This window comes from Oncorhynchus mykiss, chromosome Y (genome assembly GCF_013265735.2).
Source record: "Oncorhynchus mykiss isolate Arlee chromosome Y, USDA_OmykA_1.1, whole genome shotgun sequence".
NCBI classification, from domain to species: Eukaryota; Metazoa; Chordata; class Actinopteri; order Salmoniformes; family Salmonidae; genus Oncorhynchus; species Oncorhynchus mykiss.
The window spans coordinates 42,695,634-42,715,651 of record NC_048593.1 but is presented as its reverse complement, the minus strand read 5'-3'; the positions used below and the strand labels follow the sequence as shown (position 1 = coordinate 42,715,651).

The window sequence follows — 20,018 nt, the reverse complement described above, 5'->3', positions numbered from 1 at the left end:
CTCAAATCACACCCTATTCCCTAGTTAGTACACTACTTTAGACAAGAGATAAAGGCCCAAAGTAGTGTACTATCTAGGGATAAAAGGTCCAAAGTAGTGTACTAAGGATTATGGTCCAAAGTAGTGTACCATCTAGGGATTAGGGTGTGATTTGAGACTTGGGTCATACACTGGACTAGAGGACTCAGTGACAGAGGTGCTATGGAGAGAAACAAGGAGGAGTTTAATATAGAGGAGGCAATGGTATACCTGTCACCCAGAGGGCTGCTCCGGCTTGGAGAGAGAGGGAGAGAGAGGGGGAGAGAGGGAGAGAGATGGGGAGAGAAGAACACTTACACACCTATATAACTGTAGCAAAGCTGTGTAAGGGACAGAGAAAGGAGAGAACGAGAGAAAGCCAGAGAGAGAAAGAAAGACAGAGAGAGATAAAGACAGAGAGAGATAAAGACAGAGAGAGAGAAAGACAGAGAGCGAAAAAAGACAGAGAGATAAAAGAGTAGCCAATTGTTTTGTGCATGTACCATCTACTTGTTATTTCCCTCATCTCATGTGTTCCTGTAACATTATACCATGACATACAGTAGCTAACAAACTAGACATCTCCGTTATCCACATTTTATTGTGTTACAAAATGGGATTAAAAGAGATTAAATTGTCACTATTTTGTCAATGATGTAAACAAAATATTCTAAATGTCAAATTGGAAGATTTTGTATTTATTTTTTTCTGAATATATATTTGGGCTTTTTGTTGTAGGTTATTGTCCTACTTACTGAAAGGTGCATTAAAGGAGGCAGTTACTTGGATCTGCATAAGGGTCTGAATTTCGGCCAAAAAGTGTCTTCCTTGGCCGTGTTTTTCTTGTTGCAGTATTACTTTAGTGCCTTGTTGAATGTTTAGGAATATTTGCATTCTTCTTTTCACTCTGTTATTATTTGTCGAGTCACTACACTGTTGTTGATCCATCCTCAGTTTTCTACCATCACAGCCATTAAACTCTGTAGCTGTTTTAAAAATCGTCAACGGCCTCGTGGTAACCTCCCTAAGCAGTTTCCTTCCTCTCCGGCAGCTCAGTTCAGAAGGACGACTCTATCTGTGATGCGTCTGGGTGGTTTTAATACGTCGTCATTATTAACTTGACCATGTTTAAAGAGATAGTCTGATTTGTTATTGTTACCCGTCCACCAATCACTGAGACTTTCAAAAAGCTCTCTGGTCTTTATAGTTTAATCTGTTCTTGAAATTCAATACTTGACTGAGGGACCTTACAGATGTTGAATGTTTGGGGGGGACGGAGGAAGGGGTAGTCAATAAAAACATCATGTCAACGCCTATTTATCCACACAGAGTGAGTCCATATAGCTTATTATGTGATTTGTTAAGCCTAGTTTTACTTCTGAACTAATCAAGGCCTTTAAATAACGAGCTGAATATTTATGCAACGACTAGATTGGAGTCATTACATTCTAATTTAAAGGTGCAATATGTAGAAACGTCCTAATGTCCGTTTGTGACAAAACTAGTTATGTATAGTGTAGAGAATCATGTAGAGAATCATTGTAGAGAATCATGTAGAGAATCATGTAGAGATTCATTGTAGAGAATCATGTAGAGAATCATTGTAGAGAATCATTGTAGAGAATCATGTAGAGAATCATTGTAGAGAATCATTGTAGAGAATCATGTAGAGAATCATTGTATCATCTAAACCGCTGTGAAATATCTTTCCAAAAGCCAAAAAAGATAATATTTTCAGCTGTTTGTAGCTGGGGTACAAAACAGTAAGTAAAAAAACGCAAAAACAGGAACGGGTAGCAGAGAAATAGCGCACGTACAACGGAGGTTTTCCTATAGCCTGGTTCCTAGGTTTCTTCCTAGGTTCTGGCCTTTCTAGGGAGTTTTTTCCTATAGCCTGGTTCCTCTATAGGTTTCTTCCTAGGTTCTGGCCTTTCTAGGGAGTTTTTTCCTAGCCACCGTGCTTCTACACCTGCATTGCTTGCTGTTTGGGGGTTTTTAGGCTGGGTTTCTGTACAGCACTTTGAGATATCAGCTGATCTAAGAAGGGCTATATAAATAAATTTGATTTGATCTTCATCCAAGTCACAACAACAGACAAACAAACAGTCTTTTCTTTGAACTTCTTCTTGCCACTGTAGAACAGATCTACCACTTCTTAGACTGGTTTTCAATGAGAATGACAGATCTATTACTCACATTTCTATGTGAATTTTGTCAGATCGCCCAAAAAGTGACATATTGCAGTGTTGGTTGGTATTAACTTCTATGTTGTCATGTTAACTATATACAGAGTGTTGGTATTAACCACTATGCAGTCATGGCAACTATATACAGAGTATTGGTATTAACCACTATGTAGTCATGGTAACTGTATACCGAGTGTTGGTATTAACCACTATGTTGTCATGGTAACTGCATACAGAGTGTTGGTATTAACCAATATGTTGTCATGGTAACTGTATACAGAGTGTTGGTATTAACCAATATGCTGTCATGGTAACTGTATACAGTGTTGGTATTAACCACTATGTTGTCATGGTAACTGTATACAGAGTGTTGGTATTAACCAATATGTTGTCCTGGTAACTGTATACAGATTGTTGGCATTAACCAATATGGTGTCATGGTAACTGTATACAGAGTGTTGGTATTAACCACTATGCAGTCATGGCAACTATATACAGAGTATTGGTATTAACCACTATGTAGTCATGGTAACTGTATACCGAGTGTTGGTATTAACCACTATGTTGTCATGGTAACTGCATACAGAGTGTTGGTATTAACCAATATGTTGTCATGGTAACTGTATACAGAGTGTTGGTATTAACCAATATGCTGTCATGGTAACTGTATACAGTGTTGGTATTAACCACTATGTTGTCATGGTAACTGTATACAGAGTGTTGGTATTAACCAATATGTTGTCCTGGTAACTGTATACAGATTGTTGGCATTAACCAATATGGTGTCATGGTAACTGTATACAGAATGTTGGTATTAACCACTATGTTGTCATGGTAACTGTATACAGAGTGTTGGTATTAACCAATATGTTGTCATGGTAACTGTATACCGAGTGTTGGTAACTGTATACAGAGTGTTGGTATTAACATGTATGTTGTCATGGCAACTGTATACAGTGTTGGTATTAACCTCTGTTGTCATGGTAACTGTATAAAGAGTGTTGGTATTAACATGTGTGTTGTCGTGGTAACTGTATACAGTGATGGTATTAACCTCTGTGTTGTCATGGTAACTGTATACAGAGCGTTGGTATTAACATCTATGTTGTCATGGTAACTGTATACAGAGTGTTGGTATTAACCTCTGTGTTGTCATGGTAACTGTATACAGAGCGTTGGTATTAACATCTATGTTGTCATGGTAACTGTATTCAGAGGGTTGGTATTAACCTCTATGTTGTCATGGTAACTGTATACAGAGTGTTGGTATTAACCTCTATGTTGTCATGGTAACTGTATACAGAGTATTGGTATTAATCTCTATGTTGTCATGGTAACTGTATACAGAGTGTTGGTATTCATCTCTATGTTGTCATGGTAACTGTATAGAGTGTTGGTTGGTACTAACCTGGGTTGCAGGGGCATTCTCTGTAGTGGTGGTCTCAGGGGGCAGGACATGAGAGGAACGGGAGCGGGGAGGGGGCTTGGGGGAGGACAGCCCCTGGGGGGCCACAGCCCCGGTAGCCCCTAGCCCTGCTCCGGCCTGTGTGGGCAGCATTGGGGCAGCCATTTGGGGCTGCATGGGAGCCTGCATGGGTGGCTGGGCTGGAGGGGCAGACTGGGGCTGCATGGGAGCCTGCATGGTTGGCTGCATTGGGGCAGCCATGGTTGGTTGCATGGTTGGTTGCATGGTTGGTTGCATGGGAGCCTGCATGGGTGGCTGGGCTGGAGGGGCAGACTGGGCCTGCATGGGAGCCTGCATGGTTGGCTGCATGGGTGGCTGGGCTGGAGGGGCAGACTGGGCCTGCATGGGAGCCTGCATGGGTGGCTGGGCTGGAGAGGCAGACTGGGGCTGCATTGTTGGCTGCATCGGGGAGGGGACATGTCTCACTGGAGGGGGTCCGGAAGGAGGGGGGCCTGCAAGACAACGTTACAGAAGACTTAGACAGAGAGACAGTCTTCACATTCTTCATAAAGAATGAATAGCTATATTTAATAGTCCCAAGAATTTACCGATCCCAGATCACCCCTTTAAACAGTTCATGAGTTTACAGCAGCGTTTCCCAATTTCGGTTTCCTGGTTAACTTCTGGAAACAGCATGGGGAGTACATATTTTTGTTGTTGTTGTTGTTGTTGTTGCCCTAAACAGCTGATTTAAATAATCAACTCTTGATGGCGAGTTGATGAGGGTCCCCAGGACCGAGTTTGCAGGAACACTGGTTTACAGTGTGACATCTGGACTTCTCAAATCACAGTCTAGGAAGATTTAAAATAAAAAAACAAATACTATTTGAAGCCAGGTGTGGTTGATAGTGTGAGGGCTCCAGGCTGCGTCTCACCCAGGGGCAGGTCGGTGGGTTTAGGCTGGGCGTCAGGGCCAGGTCTGGGAGCTCCAGGGTGAGTGTCTGGGGTGGGCCGTGGAGCCCCCGGTGCCTCTGGGGTGGGTCTGGGAGCACCTGGGTGGGCAGGGCGCGCCTGGGGGGTCACACTGATCACCCCAGCCCTCTGAGGCATGTTCTGGAGGGGGAGAGAGACATAAAGGATGTGGAGAGAGAGAAATAAAGGATGTGGAGAGAGAGAGAGAGAGAGAGGGAGAGAGAGATTGGGAGAGAGAGAGAGAGAGAGAGAGAGAGAGAGGTGAAGAGAGAGACAGAAGGAAGAGAGAGAGAGAGAGGTGAAGAGAGAGAGAGAGAGGTGAAGAGAGAGACAGAAGGGAGAGAGAGAGAGAGAGAGAAGGAAGAGAGATTGGGAGAAAAAGACCGGTAGAGACAGAAAGAGAAGTTCACAGTCCATCTAAACGTGGTATCTTCAGAGCATATTCAATCTGCTTGGACAGATGTATTGATCTTTAACACTCACCGGTCGGGGCAGGCCTCCAGGACCTGATTGGACACGACCTGGAACAGAGACATATGATTGACAACCAGAACAACCAATGGCTGAAGGTGTCCATTCACTGTTGTTTCATCACAAATGGTCAAATGCCCACTATTGGATTTCTGTCAATGACATGACTGAAGCAGGGAACTTTTGATGTCATTTACATGTCATTTACATGTCATTTACATATTATTTTTACAACTTTTTGAAAAAATTTAATTTTTTGTGTGACTGTGTGTACGTGCCGATGATTTACAAACCAAATTTAATTAAACACTTATTTCTTATCTTACGCTATGATAAGGACTCACTAGCATAGCAACACGTGTGGAGATAATGTGTAAATCATTTATCGATCTTCTGTCTGTAAACTTCTGGTGTCAGCGCCACTTCCCCACGTATGTAATCATTAGCCAAACAGTTGCAAAACATTCCCGTTGCAACTTTAAAACAAGAGTTTCTATTGGACGAAAAAAATATATACCTTCCTTGTTCAGTTCGCTTTTGTTAAAGAAACTGTTTTTTTTTTTGCAACAGAATCGGTACAATGAATACACCCCAGGTCAAATTCCCGGTCCCTGTACATGAAAAACTCTGTAAACAAAGGTGATTCTGATTCGCTAAACCAAGCAACAAGACCCATCTGGAGCTGATGTTGCAACAAAGAGATACAACAGAGACATGTTCAATTCTGGACCTCGAAGTCAATTCCACTGCTTTTCTTCATTTTAAATTCTCCCCCCCCCCCCTCTCTCTAAATCAGGGACCAATTTTAGACCTGGGACATCAGGAGAGGGTATAATTAATTATTAGGTATAACAGAAAAGCAGCAGAAAAGCAGCCTTCGTAGTGTAGAGTTGAATATCCTTGTTCTAGAACATTCAATAATATAGAAGGGACTTCCTGGATGCTTCTATAGGAGACGCCCAGTGCTTGGTTTGGACTGAAATAGGTGCCGATACTCATTTTGGATGCCAGTAACTGTTTATATTTAGGTGCAGGAATTACACAATACATTGATGAGGTAATATTCTATGAGCTGTGTGAGAATTAGAGCAGTAGAAACAATGAGGTGCTTGTTACGCAGCTCCGGTGACCTCCGGTGACCTCCTGCCCAAGTCAAGCACTGGCGATGCCATGATCACATGGTTAGCCCATTCATACATTATTTACCTTCGCTGCCCCTTCTGGCCATCGCTGGCCACGAGATGTCAAGACAAGTGAGACATTACATAGAATTTTAGTCATTTAAAAGACACTCTTATCCAGAGAGACTTACAGACATAGTCAGTACATTCATCTTCAGATAGCTAGGTGGACCAGTCATAGTCAGGACATTCATCTTCAGATAGCTAGGTGGACCAGTCATAGTCAGTACACTCATCTCCAGATAGCTAGATGGACCAGTCATAGTCAGATGGAGTCATACCTCCATCTATCACCAAGACATGTCAACATACTGACTTCCATAGGGATATCAGCTATCTACCTCCATCTAAACTAGTGTGTACCTGGTCTGACTGAGGGGGGTTGGCTAAACTAGTGTGTACCTGGTCTGCCTGAGAGGGTTGGCTATCTCCCTCCATCTAAACTAGTGTGTACCTGGCTGGGATACACACACAGGGCTCTCAGGGAAGTTGGCTAAGTAAGTAAGAACACCCCTGTGCTAAGGCCCCTAGGGCAAGCCTTGGATTACTGAACGCTGACAGACAAACAGCCTGGTACACTAACACACACACACAGAGAAACAGCCTGGTACACTAACACACACACACAGATAAACAGCCTGGTACACTAACACACACACAGAGACAAAGAGAGAGGCAGAGACAGAGACAGAGCGAGAGAGACACAGAGACAGAGAGACAAAGAGAGAGAGAGAGAGATAGAGAGAGAGAGAGAGAGAGAGAGAGAGAGAGACACAGAGCGACACACACGGCGTCACCTATCATGTTTATCACATAACAGACGACAGAGGGGATGTTATTACCACCCTGTTACCACTATTATATAGCCATGCTATAAGGCAGTGTTTCTGTTACTACTATTATATAGCCATGCCATAAGGCAGTGTTTCTCTCCTCGGGGTCCCCAGGACCAGCCCCCCTCCCCCCTTGGGTCCCCAGGACCAGCCCCCCCCCCCCCCTCGGGTCCCCAGGACCAGCCCCCCTCCCCCCTCGGGTCCCCAGGACCAGCCCCTAACTCCTCGGGGTCCCCAGGACCAGCCCCCCTCCTCGGGGTCCCCAGGACCAGCCCACCTCCTCGGAGTCCCCAGGACCAGCCCCCCTCCTCGGAGTCCCCAGGACCAGCCCCCCTCCTCGGGGTCCCCAGGACCAGCCCACCTCCTCGGAGTCCCCAGGCCCAGCCCCCCTCCTCGGAGTCCCCAGGACCAGCCCCCCTCCTCGGGGTCCCCAGGACCAGCCCCCCCCCCCCCCCCTCGAGTCCCCAGGACCAGCATTGAGAAAGTAGGTGTTGTTATAACAGTCTCATCACTACTCACCTGAGGCAGGTCTAGCGAGCGCAGGGCTTTTTTGTCCTTCGCCGGCAGAAGCAGCACAAAGGAAACCAGACTTTAACATTAGGTTACTTTTCATTACAAACCACTGTGTGTTTGTACCTACCTACCGTTACGCCCTACCGTTACGCCCTACCGTTTCGCCCTACCGTTACGCCCTACCGTTACGCCCTACCGTTTCAACCTATCATTTCATCCTCAACCCCATGACTAAGGTGAATCAGGGTGAACAACTCCTCATCCTCAACCCCATGACTAGATGAATAAAAGAGAACAACTCCTCATCCTCAACCCCATGACTAGATGAATCAGGGTGAACAACATCCTCAACCCCATGACTAAGATGAATCAGGGTGAACAACATCCTCAACCCCACGACTAGATGAATCAGGGTGAACAACTCCTCAACCCCATGACCAGATGAATCAGGGTGAACAACTCCTCATCCTCAACCCCATGACTAAGATGAATCAGGGTGAACAACATCCTCAACCCCATGACTAGATGAATCAGGGTGAACAACTCCTCATCCTCAACCCCATGACTAGATGAATCAGGGTGAACAACTCCTCATCCTCAACCCCATGACTAGATGAATCAGGGTGAACAACATCCTCAACCCCATGACTAGATGAATCAGGGTGAACAACATCCTCAACCCCATGACTAGATGAATCAGGGTGAACAACATCCTCAACCCCATGACTAGATGAATCAGGGTGAACAACTCCTCATCCTCAACCCCATGACTAGATGAATCAGGGTGAACAACATCCTCAACCCCATGACTAAGATGAATCAGGGTGAACAACATCCTCAACCCCATGACTAGATGAATCAGGGTGAACAACATCCTCAACCCCATGACTAAGATGAATCAGGGTGAACAACATCCTCAACCCCACGACTAGATGAATCAGGGTGAACAACTCCTCAACCCCATGACTAGATGAATCAGGGTGAACAACTCCTCATCCTCAACCCCATGACTAGATGAATCAGGGTGAACAACATCCTCAACCCCATGACTAAGATGAATCAGGGTGAACAACATCCTCAACCCCACGACTAGATGAATCAGGGTGAACAACATCCTCAACCCCATGACTAAGATGAATCAGGGTGAACATCAACAATTGTAAAACGTCTTGAGGACACCCCCCCACCCCCCCCCCGAAGACAGGTATTAAAACCACTGGCCTCGTCTCAGGTTACATCCTACTATCAAAGAGTAAAACGGACAGAAGTGACCAGCCCTGCTTGATTCTAGAAGAGATTCTCTGATCCACATTACAACACTACAAAAACACGAGCTATTCTAAAATAGGCTGAATCATCACAAATTCACTATACCTCAATAAGGAACAACACTTAAGACTAGCCTATACCTCAACACTAACACATTCAATTCTACTCTCAGAGTAACCAGACAGAAGGGCATTTAATGTTATAATTCTATTGGACAAATCATAGAGTTGAGATAGAGGACTCACTTGCCACAAAGTCTGTTTTAACATGGGGGGGGGGGGGGGGGCAGTGTCATTCATAGAAATATCATATTTCTTCGTTGCCATTGAGGACTGACAACATCTCAGTTGTCTGGATGGTCACAGGGGACATTGTGGCAAAGGTGTGCCGTTTATCCAACTCTTTGCGTAGAAACCGTGATCACATGACGCGAGTAACCCATCTAGATCTACAGACGTGTTACCTTCGCTGCCCCTCCTAGCCAGAGCAGGGCTTAGTGTATTTTCTCCAGAATATTCTCCAAAGTCTTAAGAGTGGAGGAACGTAAAACACAGGGCTCAAAATGAAGGACAAGACAGAACTGCAACACAACACTGTTATGATGATGAGGCTGGGGCTAACTGATGATGAGGCTGGGGCTAACTGATGATGAGGCTGGGGCTGACTGATGATGAGGCTGGGGCTAACTGATGATGAGGCTGGGGCTGACTGATGATGAGGCTGGGGCTAACTGATGATGAGGCTGGGGCTAACTGATGATGAGGCTGGGGCTAACTGAAGATGAGGCAGGGCTAATTGATGATGAGGGTAACTGATGTGGCTAAGAGGCTAGGCTAACTGATGTGGCTAAGAGGCTAGGCTAACTGATGTGGCTAAGAGGCTAGGCTAACTGATGTGGCTAAGAGGCTAGGCTAACTGATGTGGCTAAGACGCTAACTGATGTGGCTAAGAGGCTAGGCTAACTGATGTGGCTAAGAGGCTAGGCTAACTGATGTGGCTAAGAGGCTAGGCTAACTGATGTGGCTAAGAGGCTAACTGATGTGGCTAAGAGGCTAACTGATGTGGCTAAGAGGCTAACTGATGCAGCAATATTCTGTGCCAGGCCTTTTATTCCTATATAACTGTGCTTCCTGTGTAACTGTGCTTCCTGTGTAACTGTGCTTCCTGTATAACTGTGCTTCCTGTATAACTGTGCTTCCTGTATAACTGTGCTTCCTGTATAACTAACCACCTTAAAAGGTTTCCTAATTCCACACTGAAATCAAACCCAGTTTCCAAGGGCTGGTTTCCTGGACAGATACATGTTAAGATTATCCAATGAACGTGCTTCTTAGTCCGAGACTAGGATTTCATCTGTGTCCGGGAAACCGGCCCTTAGACTTTTACCATACCGGAGAGCATGAAAACCAATCAACAAATCTCCACACCATTTGCACGAATAAGAGCCACGTAAACCACCATTACACAACCACCGTAAACTAGTCTGTCACCACAGTAACAGCTACAGGTCTACTACAAATAAAGCCACCATACAGTATTAACACAGCAGGGGGTGATATCACAACATCCATCAGCCATTTTACCTCCCATGTCTCTTCTCCCGGGCATGGGGCTTAGGCCTCCTTCAAGCAGGAAGGAAGGGGTGACGTTAACAGTGTTAACACCTACCCTTCATCAATTACAGTTCCTGAAGTGTTTCTTTTCCCAAGACGGGTATGGACGTTGTTAGGATCTCATTGTTCATTCTAGACGTCTAATATGTAAACTAGTTACCAGAACATGGAAACAGAAATACATTTCACCAGAAAAAAAAAATCATATTCGACCATCTGAATCATAAACCTCAAAATGGTCAAAATATATAATATATATATATATATATTTAATTGGGGATGCACATAGTAGTAGGAGAACAAGGTCAACGTGGTGTGAAGGGGTATATATCGAGACAGCCAATACCTGATGGAGGAGGAGGGCGTTGAGGAGGAGCAGGTCGGGCTGGCGGGGCGTTGGGGCGAGGAGGAGGGGGGCGTTTAGGCTCCAGGGCCTGAGGAGCACCAGGCTGGAAGTCCACTGGAGTCCCTGGGACAGAGAGAGAGAGATACAAAGAGACAGACAGAGAGAGAGAGAGAGAGAGAGAGAGCGAGAGAGCGAGAGAGAGAGACAAAGAGACGGAGGGAGAGAGAGAGAGAGAGAGAGAGACAGAGACAGAGAGAGAGAGACAGAGACAGAGATACAGAGAGAGAGAGAGAGACAGAGAGAGAGAGAGAGAGACAAAGAGACAGAGAGAGAGAGAGAGACAGAGAGAGAGAGAGAGAGACAAAGAGACAGAGAGAGAGAGAGACAAAGAGACGGAGAGAGAGAGAGAGACAAAGAGAGAGAGAGAGACAGAGAGAGAGAGAGAGCGAGAGACAGAGAGCGAGAGAGACAGAGAGCGAGAGAGACAGAGAGCGAGAGACAGAGAGCGAGAGACAGAGAGCGAGAGACAGAGACCGAGAGACAGAGACCGAGAGACAGAGAGCGAGAGACAGAGAGCGAGAGACAGAGAGCGAGAGACAGAGAGCGAGAGACAGAGAGCGAGACACAGAGAGCGAGACACAGAGAGCGAGAGACAGAGAGCGAGAGACAGAGAGCGAGAGACAGAGAGCGCGAGAGACAGAGAGCGCGAGAGACAGAGAGCGCGAGAGACAGAGAGAGAGAGACAGAGAGAACAATCAATGTTATGCACCAGTGTCTCTCATTCCTAGTCCTGCATTACAAATTTCATTTTTACCAGACTGGAATTTATAATATATTTTTTTTCACAAATGTATTTCACAAACACACAGCACCTGGGACACAAACTATTAAGCTGGTTTGAGGTTGTGTGTGAATTGCATGGTTCAGAACACAGCTCAAATGTCGTAAGAGGCTGGGAGTATTGGTCTAATCAGTAGATCTGAGGAACTGAACACGGACACTCTGGTGTAGATAAAGACACTGCTAACTAAACACCAAACCAGCAGACAGGCACGAAGACAGCTACCTATACACGGGACCCTGTGTTTTACCTCAGGTCAACGCTAGTACTGCTGCTGGGGGAGGGACTTAACACTGTTTTACCTGCTGGGGGAGGGACTTAACACTGTGTTACCTGCTGGGGGAGGAACTTAACACTGTTTTACCTGTTGGGGGAGGGACTTAACACTGTGTTACCTGCTGGGGAGGGAATTAACACTGTTTTACCTGATGGGGGAGGGACTTAACACTGTTTTACCTGATGGGGGAGGGACTTAACACTGTTTTACCTGATGGGGGAGGGACTTAACACTGTTTTACCTGCTAGGTCAACGCTACTTCTCCTGCTGGGGGAGGGGCTTAACACTCCTGAAAGAGCACAATGACAATGTTCATTTATATCAGTAAACCTTATATATATATATCCTTATTATTATGTTTATTATATCCTATATATATATATATACCCTTCTATATATATATATATACCCTTATATATATATATATATATCCTTCTATATATATATATATATATCCTTCTATATATATATATATATATATATATATATATATATATATATATATATATACCCTTCTATATATATATATATATATATATATATATATATACCCTTCTATATATATATATATATATATATATACAGTGCCTTGCGAAAGTATTCGGCCCCCTTGAACTTTGCGACCTTTTGCCACATTTCAGGCTTCAAACATAAAGATATAAAACTGTATTTTTTTGTGAAGAATCAACAACAAGTGGGACACAATCATGAAGTGGAATGACATTTATTGGATATTTCAAACTTTTTTAACAAATCAAAAACTGAAAAATTGGGCGTGCAAAATTATTCAGCCCCTTTACTTTCAGTGCAGCAAACTCTCTCCAGAAGTTCAGTGAGGATCTCTGAATGATCCAATGTTGACCTAAATGACTAATGATGATAAATACAATCCACCTGTGTGTAATCAAGTCTCCGTATAAATGCACCTGCACTGTGATAGTCTCAGAGGTCTGTTAAAAGCGCAGAGAGCATCATGAAGAACAAGGAACACACCAGGCAGGTCCGAGATACTGTTGTGAAGAAGTTTAAAGCCGGATTTGGATACAAAAAGATTTCCCAAGCTTTAAACATCCCAAGGAGCACTGTGCAAGCGATAATATTGAAATGGAAGGAGTATCAGACCACGGCAAATCTACCAAGTCCTGGCCGTCCCTCTAAACTTTCAGCTCATACAAGGAAAAGACTGATCAGAGATGCAGCCAAGAGGCCCATGATCACTCTGGATGAACTGCAGAGATCTACAGCTGAGGTGGGAGACTCTGTCCATAGGACAACAATCAGTCGTATATTGCACAAATCTGGCCTTTATGGAAGAGTGGCAAGAAGAAAGCCATTTCTTAAAGATATCCATAAAAAGTGTTGGTTAAAGTTTGCCACAAGCCACCTGGGAGACACACCAAACATGTGGAAGAAGGTGCTCTGGTCAGATGAAACCAAAATTGAACTTTTTGGCAACAATGCAAAACGTTATGTTTGGCGTAAAAGCAACACAGCTGAACACACCATCCCCACTGTCAAACATGGTGGTGGCAGCATCATGGTTTGGGCCTGCTTTTCTTCAGCAGGGACAGGGAAGGTGGTTAAAATTGATGGGAAGATGGATGGAGCCAAATACAGGACCATTCTGGAAGAAAACCTGATGGAGTCTGCAAAAGACCTGAGACTGGGACGGAGATTTGTCTTCCAACAAGACAATGATCCAAAACATAAAGCAAAATCTACAATGGAATGGTTCAAAAATAAACATATCCAGGTGTTAGAATGGCCAAGTCAAAGTCCAGACCTGAATCCAATCGAGAATCTGTGGAAAGAACTGAAAACTGCTGTTCACAAATGCTCTCCATCCAACCTCACTGAGCTCGAGCTGTTTTGCAAGGAGGAATGGGAAAACATTTCAGTCTCTCGATGTGCAAAACTGATAGAGACATACCCCAAGCGACTTAGAGCTGTAATCGCAGCAAAAGGTGGCACTACAAAGTATTAACTTAAGGAGGCTGAATAATTTTGCACGCCCAATTTTTCAGTTTTTGATTTGTTAAAAAAGTTTGAAATATCCAATAAATGTCGTTCCACTTCATGATTGTGTCCCACTTGTTGTTGATTCTTCACAAAAAAATACAGTTTTATATCTTTATGTTTGAAGCCTGAAATGTGGCAAAAGGTCGCAAAGTTCAAGGGGGCCGAATACTTTCGCAAGGCACTGTACATACCCTTCAATATATATATATACCTTTCTATATATATATATATATATATATATATATATATACCCTTCTATATATACCCTTCTATATATATATATACCCTTCCATATATATATATTTACCCTTCTATATATATATACCCTTCTATATATATATACAGTTTTATACACTGCTCAAAAAAATTAAGTGAACACTTAAACAACACAATGTAACTCCAAGTCAATCACACTTCTGTGAAATCAAACTGTCCACTTAGGAAGCAGCACTGACTGACAATAAATTTCACATGCTGTTGTACAAATGGAATGGACAACAGGTGGAAATTATAGGCAATTAGCAAGACACCCCCAATAAAGGAGTGGTTCTGCAGGTGGTGACCACAGACCACTTCTCAGTTCCTATGCTTCCTGGCTGATGTTTTGGTCACTTTTGAATACAGACCACTTCTATATATATATATATATACACCCTTCAATATATGTCCTTACACGTGTGTGTGTGTGTGTGCAATGGTACCTTGCTAGAGTCTGGCAGTGAGTGTGTACATTGCAGTGTTCGGGTTTGTGTGTGTGTGTGTGTACCTTGCGGTGGTCCAGCAGAGCGTGGGGCAGATCGACTGGGTCTGCTGGGGGCAGCTGGTTCTCCGTGGGTGGGGGAGTGAGAGGGGCTGCCCCGTGGGGAGGGGGAGGGGGAGGAGAGGGGCCCGGGGCCTGCGCCAGGCTGAAGGTGTTGGGGGAGAATATCCTCCACCTCCTCATCCACATCGCCTGGTGGAAAGACACACAGAGAGAGAAGTCTCACACACACACGCACGAATCTATCAAGACAGAAAGCCTCGCTAGGAAAAGCCCATTGACTTGCCTAGAGGTGGACTGTTACGGTGGGCTGTTCCTCGGCATAGTGCTCTCTCTTTACTAACTATACAGCTTGGAAGAAGGCAATATGGAGGATGGATTTAACCATAGTCATCCTCTCCCATATCAGCCTTCTTAAACCCCCCTCCCTTACCCTCCATATCGTAGTCATCCTCTCCCACATCAGCCTTCTTAAACCCCTCCTCCCTTACCCTCCATATCGTAGTCATCCTCTCCCACATCAGCCTTCTTAAACCCCCCTCCCTTACCCTCCATATCGTAGTCATCCTCTCCCACATCAGCCTTCTTAAACCCCCCTCCATATCGTAGTCATCCTCTCCCACATCAGCCTTCTTAAACCCCCCTCCCTGACCCTCCATATCGTAGTCATCCTCTCCCACATCAGCCTTCTTAAACCCCCCTCCCTTACCCTCCATATCGTAGTCATCCTCTCCCACATCAGCCTTCTTAAACCCCCCTCCATATCGTAGTAATCCTCTCCCACGTCAGCCTTCTTAAACCCCTCCTCCCTTACCCTCCATATCGTAGTCATCCTCTCCCACATCAGCCTTCTGAAACCCCCCTCCATATCGTAGTCATCCTCTCCCATATCAGCCTTCTTAAACCCCTCCTCCCTTACCCTCCATATCGTAGTCATCCTCTCCCATATCAGCCTTCTTAAACCCCCCTCCCTTACCCTCCATATCGTAGTCATCCTCTCCCACATCAGCCTTCTTAAACCCCTCCTCCCTTACCCTCCATATCGTAGTCATCCTCTCCCACATCAGCCTTCTTAAACCCCTCCTCCCTTACCCTCCATATCGTAGTCATCCTCTCCCATATCAGCGTCCTCGGCCAGCAGAGAGGAGCTGGCGGAAGTAGGGACAGATCCACAGATCCTCTCTACACTCATCTCCTCCTCCAGACTCTTAATCCAACCTGAACTCTTCAGACGGATGTCTATCACCTTACCCAGAACCTACACACACACACACACACACACACACACACACACACACACACACACACACACACACACAGAGAGAGAGACACGCACAGAGAGACGCACAGAGACACACACGCACAGAGAGAGACACGCACACAGAGAGATATTACAATGCAGCTTCTCAGTGTGTGAATCAACGTTGTCCCAGTGTGTTGCCGTGGCGTTGCCTTAGTGTTGCCGTGGCGTTGTCTTAGTGTTGCCGTGTATCTGTATGCTCAGTGTAAGGTTGTGTGCTCACCGTGGAGGCGCTCAGAGACAGGGCAGCCAGAGCAGAATAACCCTCTAGAAACGTCACCCACATCTTCTCCTCCACAAACCTAGACAGGAGAGACAATTCAGGGTGTTACAAGAGAAGCATGTTCAATATCTGATCGATTGTCTGGAATGGATGGGATTGATCCTTATAAAAAGAACGGATTGCATTATAAGCAAGACAACAAAAAAAGTTGGTCAAAAAGTGAGCAAGTTAACTAAGAAGGGCTGTCCAACCCTGTCCCTGGAGAGAGACCCTCCTGTAGGTTTTAACTCCAACCCTGTCCCTGGAGAGAGACCCTCCTGTAGGTTAACTCCAACCCTGTCCCTGGAGAGAGACCCTCCTGTAGGTTTTAACTCCAACCCTGTCCCTGGAGAGAGACCCTCCTGTAGGTTTTAACTCCAACCCTGTCCCTGGAGAGAGACCCTCCTGTAGGTTTTAACTCCAACCCTGTCCCTGGAGAGAGACCCTCCTGTAGGTTTCAACTCCAACCCTGTCCCTGGAGAGAGACCCTCCTGTAGGTTAACTCCAACCCTGTCCCTGGAGAGAGACCCTCCTGTAGGTTAACTCCAACCCTGTCCCTGGAGAGATAAACCTCCTGTAGGTTAACTCCAACCCTGTCCCTGGAGAGAGACCCTCCTGTAGGTTAACTCCAACCCTGTCCCTGGAGAGATAAACCTCCTGTAGGTTTACTCCAACCCTGTCCCTGGAGAGAGACCCTCCTGTAGGTTAACTCCAACCCTGTCCCTGGAGAGATAAACCTCCTGTAGGTTAACTCCAACCCTGTTCCTGGAGAGAGACCCTCCTGTAGGTTTTAACTCCAACCCTGTTCCTGGAGAGAGACCCTCCTGTAGGTTTTAACTCCAACCCTGTTCCTGGAGAGAGACCCTCCTGTAGGTTTTAACTCCAACCCTGTTCCTGGAGAGATACCCTCCTGTAGGTTAACTCCAACCCTGTCCCTGGAGAGAGACCCTCCTGTAGTTTTTAACTCCAACCCTGTCCCTGGAGAGAGACCCTCCTGTAGTTTTTAACTCCAACCCTGTTCCTGGAGAGATAAACCTCCTGTAGTTTTTAACTCCAACCCTGTTCCTGGAGAGAAACTCTCCTGTATTTGGGATGCAACCTAGTAGGCTTAAGGGTTAGTGGTGAAGTTTAGGGGTCAAGGTAAGGGTTAGCAGTTAGGTTTAGGGGTCAAGGTAAGGGTTAGCGGTTAGGGGTCAAGGTAAGGGTTAGTGGATAGGTTTAGGGGTCAAGGTAAGGGTTAGCGGTTAGGTTTAGGGGTCAAGGTAAGGGTTAGCGGTTAGGTTTAGGGGTCAAGGTAAGGGTTAGCGGTTAGGTTTAGGGGTCAAAGGTAAGGGTTAGCAGTTAGGTTTAGGGGTCAAGGTAAGGGTTAGCGGTTAGGTTTAGGGGTCAAGGTAAGGGTTAGCGGTTAGGTTTAGGGGTCAAGGTAAGGGTTAGCGGTTAGGTTTAGGGGTCAAGGTAAGGGTTAGCGGTTAGGTTTAGGGGTCAAGGTAAGGGTTAGCGGTTAGGTTTAGGGGTCAAAGGTAAGGGTTAGCGGTTAGGTTTAGGGGTCAAAGGTAAGGGTTAGCGGTTAGGTTTAGGGGTCAAGGTAAGGGTTAGCGGTTAGGTTTAGGGGTCAAGGTAAGGGTTAGCGGTTAGGTTTAGGGGTCAAAGGTAAGGGTTAGCGGTTAGGTTTAGGGGTCAAGGTAAGGGTTAGTGGATAGGTTTAGGGGTCAAGGTAAGGGTTAGCGGTTAGGTTTAGGGGTCAAGGTAAGGGTTAGCGGTTAGGTTTAGGGGTCAAAGGTAAGGGTTAGCGGTTAGGTTTAGAGGTCAAGGTAAGGGTTAGCGGTTAGGTTTAGGGGTCAAGGTAAGGGTTAGCGGTTAGGTTTAGGGGTCAAGGTAAGGGTTAGCGGTTAGGTTTAGGGGTCAAGGTAAGGGTTAGCGGTTAGGTTTAGGGGTCAAGGTAAGGGTTAGCGGTTAGGTTTAGGGGTCAAGGTAAGGGTTAGGGGAATAAGTCTAGTAAAACATAGCTGTGTGTGTGTGTGTGTGTGTGTGTGTGTGTGTGTGTGTGTGTGTTTGTGTGTGTGTGTGTGTTTCCGTCACCTGATGAGGATGACCTCTCCAAACACAGCGAACTTGTCCAGCAGCTCGTCGATGAGCGCGTCGTCAAAGTAGTCGTCAGGTCCGGAGGAACAGAGGGAGACCAGGATGGTTCCGTCGGGAGGACCCTGCAGGGCGATCACCTCCTTATACACCTGGTGACGGGCATCTGGATCCACCTCCAGAACATCTATATCCATCACTGCCATCACGGGCCTGGGGAGGGGAGATTAACGCTATAACCTATAACCTAGGCTCAACATCCATCACAGGCCTGGGGGGGGAGATTAACGCTATAACCTATAACCTAGCCTCAACATCCATCACAGGCCTGGGGAGGGGAGAGGAGTTTAAAGCTATAACCTATAACCTAGCCTAAACATTTATCACAGGCCTGGGGAGGGGAGAGGAGTTTAAAGCTATAACCTATAACCTAGCCTAAACATTTATCACAGGCCTGGGGAGGGGAGAGGAGTTTAAAGCTATAACCTATAACCTAGCCTAAACATCCATCACAGGCCTGGGGAGGGGAGATTAACGCTATAACCTATAACCTAGCCTCAACATTTATCACAGGCCTGGGGGGGGAGAGGAGATTAACGCTATAACCTATAACCTAGCATCAACATCCATCACGGGCCTGGGGAGGGGAGAGGAGATTAACGCTATAACCTATAACCTAGCATCAACATCCATCACGGGCCTGGGGAGGGGAGAGGAGATTAACGCTATAACCTATAACCTAGCATCAACATCCATCACGGGCCTGGGGAGGGGAGAGGAGATTAACGCTATAACCTATAACCTAGCATCAACATCCATCACGGGCCTGGGGAGGGGAGAGGAGATTAACGCTATAACCTATAACCTAGCATCAACATCCATCACAGGCCTGGGGAGGGGAGATTAACGCTATAACCTATAACCTAGCCTCAACATCCATCACAGGCCTGGGGGGGGAGAGGAGATTAACGCTATAACCTATAACCTAGCCTCAACATCTATCACAGGCCTGGGGAGGGGAGATTAACGCTATAACCTATAACCTAGCCTCAACATCCATCACAGGCCTGGGAAGGGGAGAGGAGTTGAAAGCTATAACCTATAACCTAGCCTCAACATTTATCACAGGCCTGGGGAGGGGAGAGGAGTTTAAAGCTATAACCTATAACCTAGCCTCAACATTTATCACAGGCATGGGGAGAGGAGTTTAAAGCTATAACCTATAACCTAGCCTCAACATGCATCACAGGCCTGGCTACACACAGAGATGAGGAGACCGGTTAGACGGTGCTAGTCTGATCAGAGGTCTTGAGCTCAGCCCTGCCGTAGTATTTCAGAGTCATGTGTGTGTGTGTGTGTGTGTGTGTGTGTGTGTGTGTTACCTGTGATCAGAGGTCTTGAGCTCAGCCCTCCCGTAGTATTTCAGCTCCCCAGGGCTCCAGGGGTACTGCTGCTGTTCCTCTGCTTCTCCCACTGGGCCGACCATGTTCATCTCCTCCGCTACATACACACACACACACACACACACACACACAGTAAACGTGTACTGTATGTTAAAAACTCAGAGCATGGCTGCTTTATACTTGAGTACCAATCCACCATTTAAACCAGTGAGACGGACCAGACATCCTCCCACACTACCAATCCACCATTTAAACCAGTGAGACGGACCA

At 45.8% G+C, this 20,018-nt stretch overlaps 1 protein-coding gene across 7 annotated transcripts in view; it reads right to left on the bottom strand.

The window, feature by feature from the left end:
* The window catches only part of synj1 (synaptojanin 1), a 100,208-nt gene that overhangs the window by 2,690 nt on the left and 77,500 nt on the right, over positions 1-20,018 (bottom strand). For 4 of the 7 annotated variants that reach the window (XM_036967229.1, XM_036967232.1, XM_036967231.1 and 1 more), the window contains 11 exons: positions 19,728-19,845; positions 18,346-18,558; positions 16,228-16,306; positions 15,797-15,962; positions 14,711-14,896; positions 10,808-10,930; positions 10,432-10,470; positions 7,586-7,621; positions 5,065-5,102; positions 4,545-4,722; positions 3,613-4,121 (listed from right to left, as the gene is read on the bottom strand). In XM_036967229.1, coding sequence (XP_036823124.1) covers positions 3,613-4,121; positions 4,545-4,722; positions 5,065-5,102; positions 7,586-7,621; positions 10,432-10,470; positions 10,808-10,930; positions 14,711-14,896; positions 15,797-15,962; positions 16,228-16,306; positions 18,346-18,558; positions 19,728-19,845 — 1,685 coding nt within the window. Of the gene's footprint in view, positions 1-249; positions 274-3,612; positions 4,122-4,544; positions 4,723-5,064; positions 5,103-7,585; positions 7,622-10,431; positions 10,471-10,807; positions 10,931-14,710; positions 14,897-15,796; positions 15,963-16,227; positions 16,307-18,345; positions 18,559-19,727; positions 19,846-20,018 lie in introns of all 7 variants that reach the window. The other 3 variants (XM_036967235.1, XM_036967233.1, XM_036967234.1) reach the window with 3 other exon arrangements.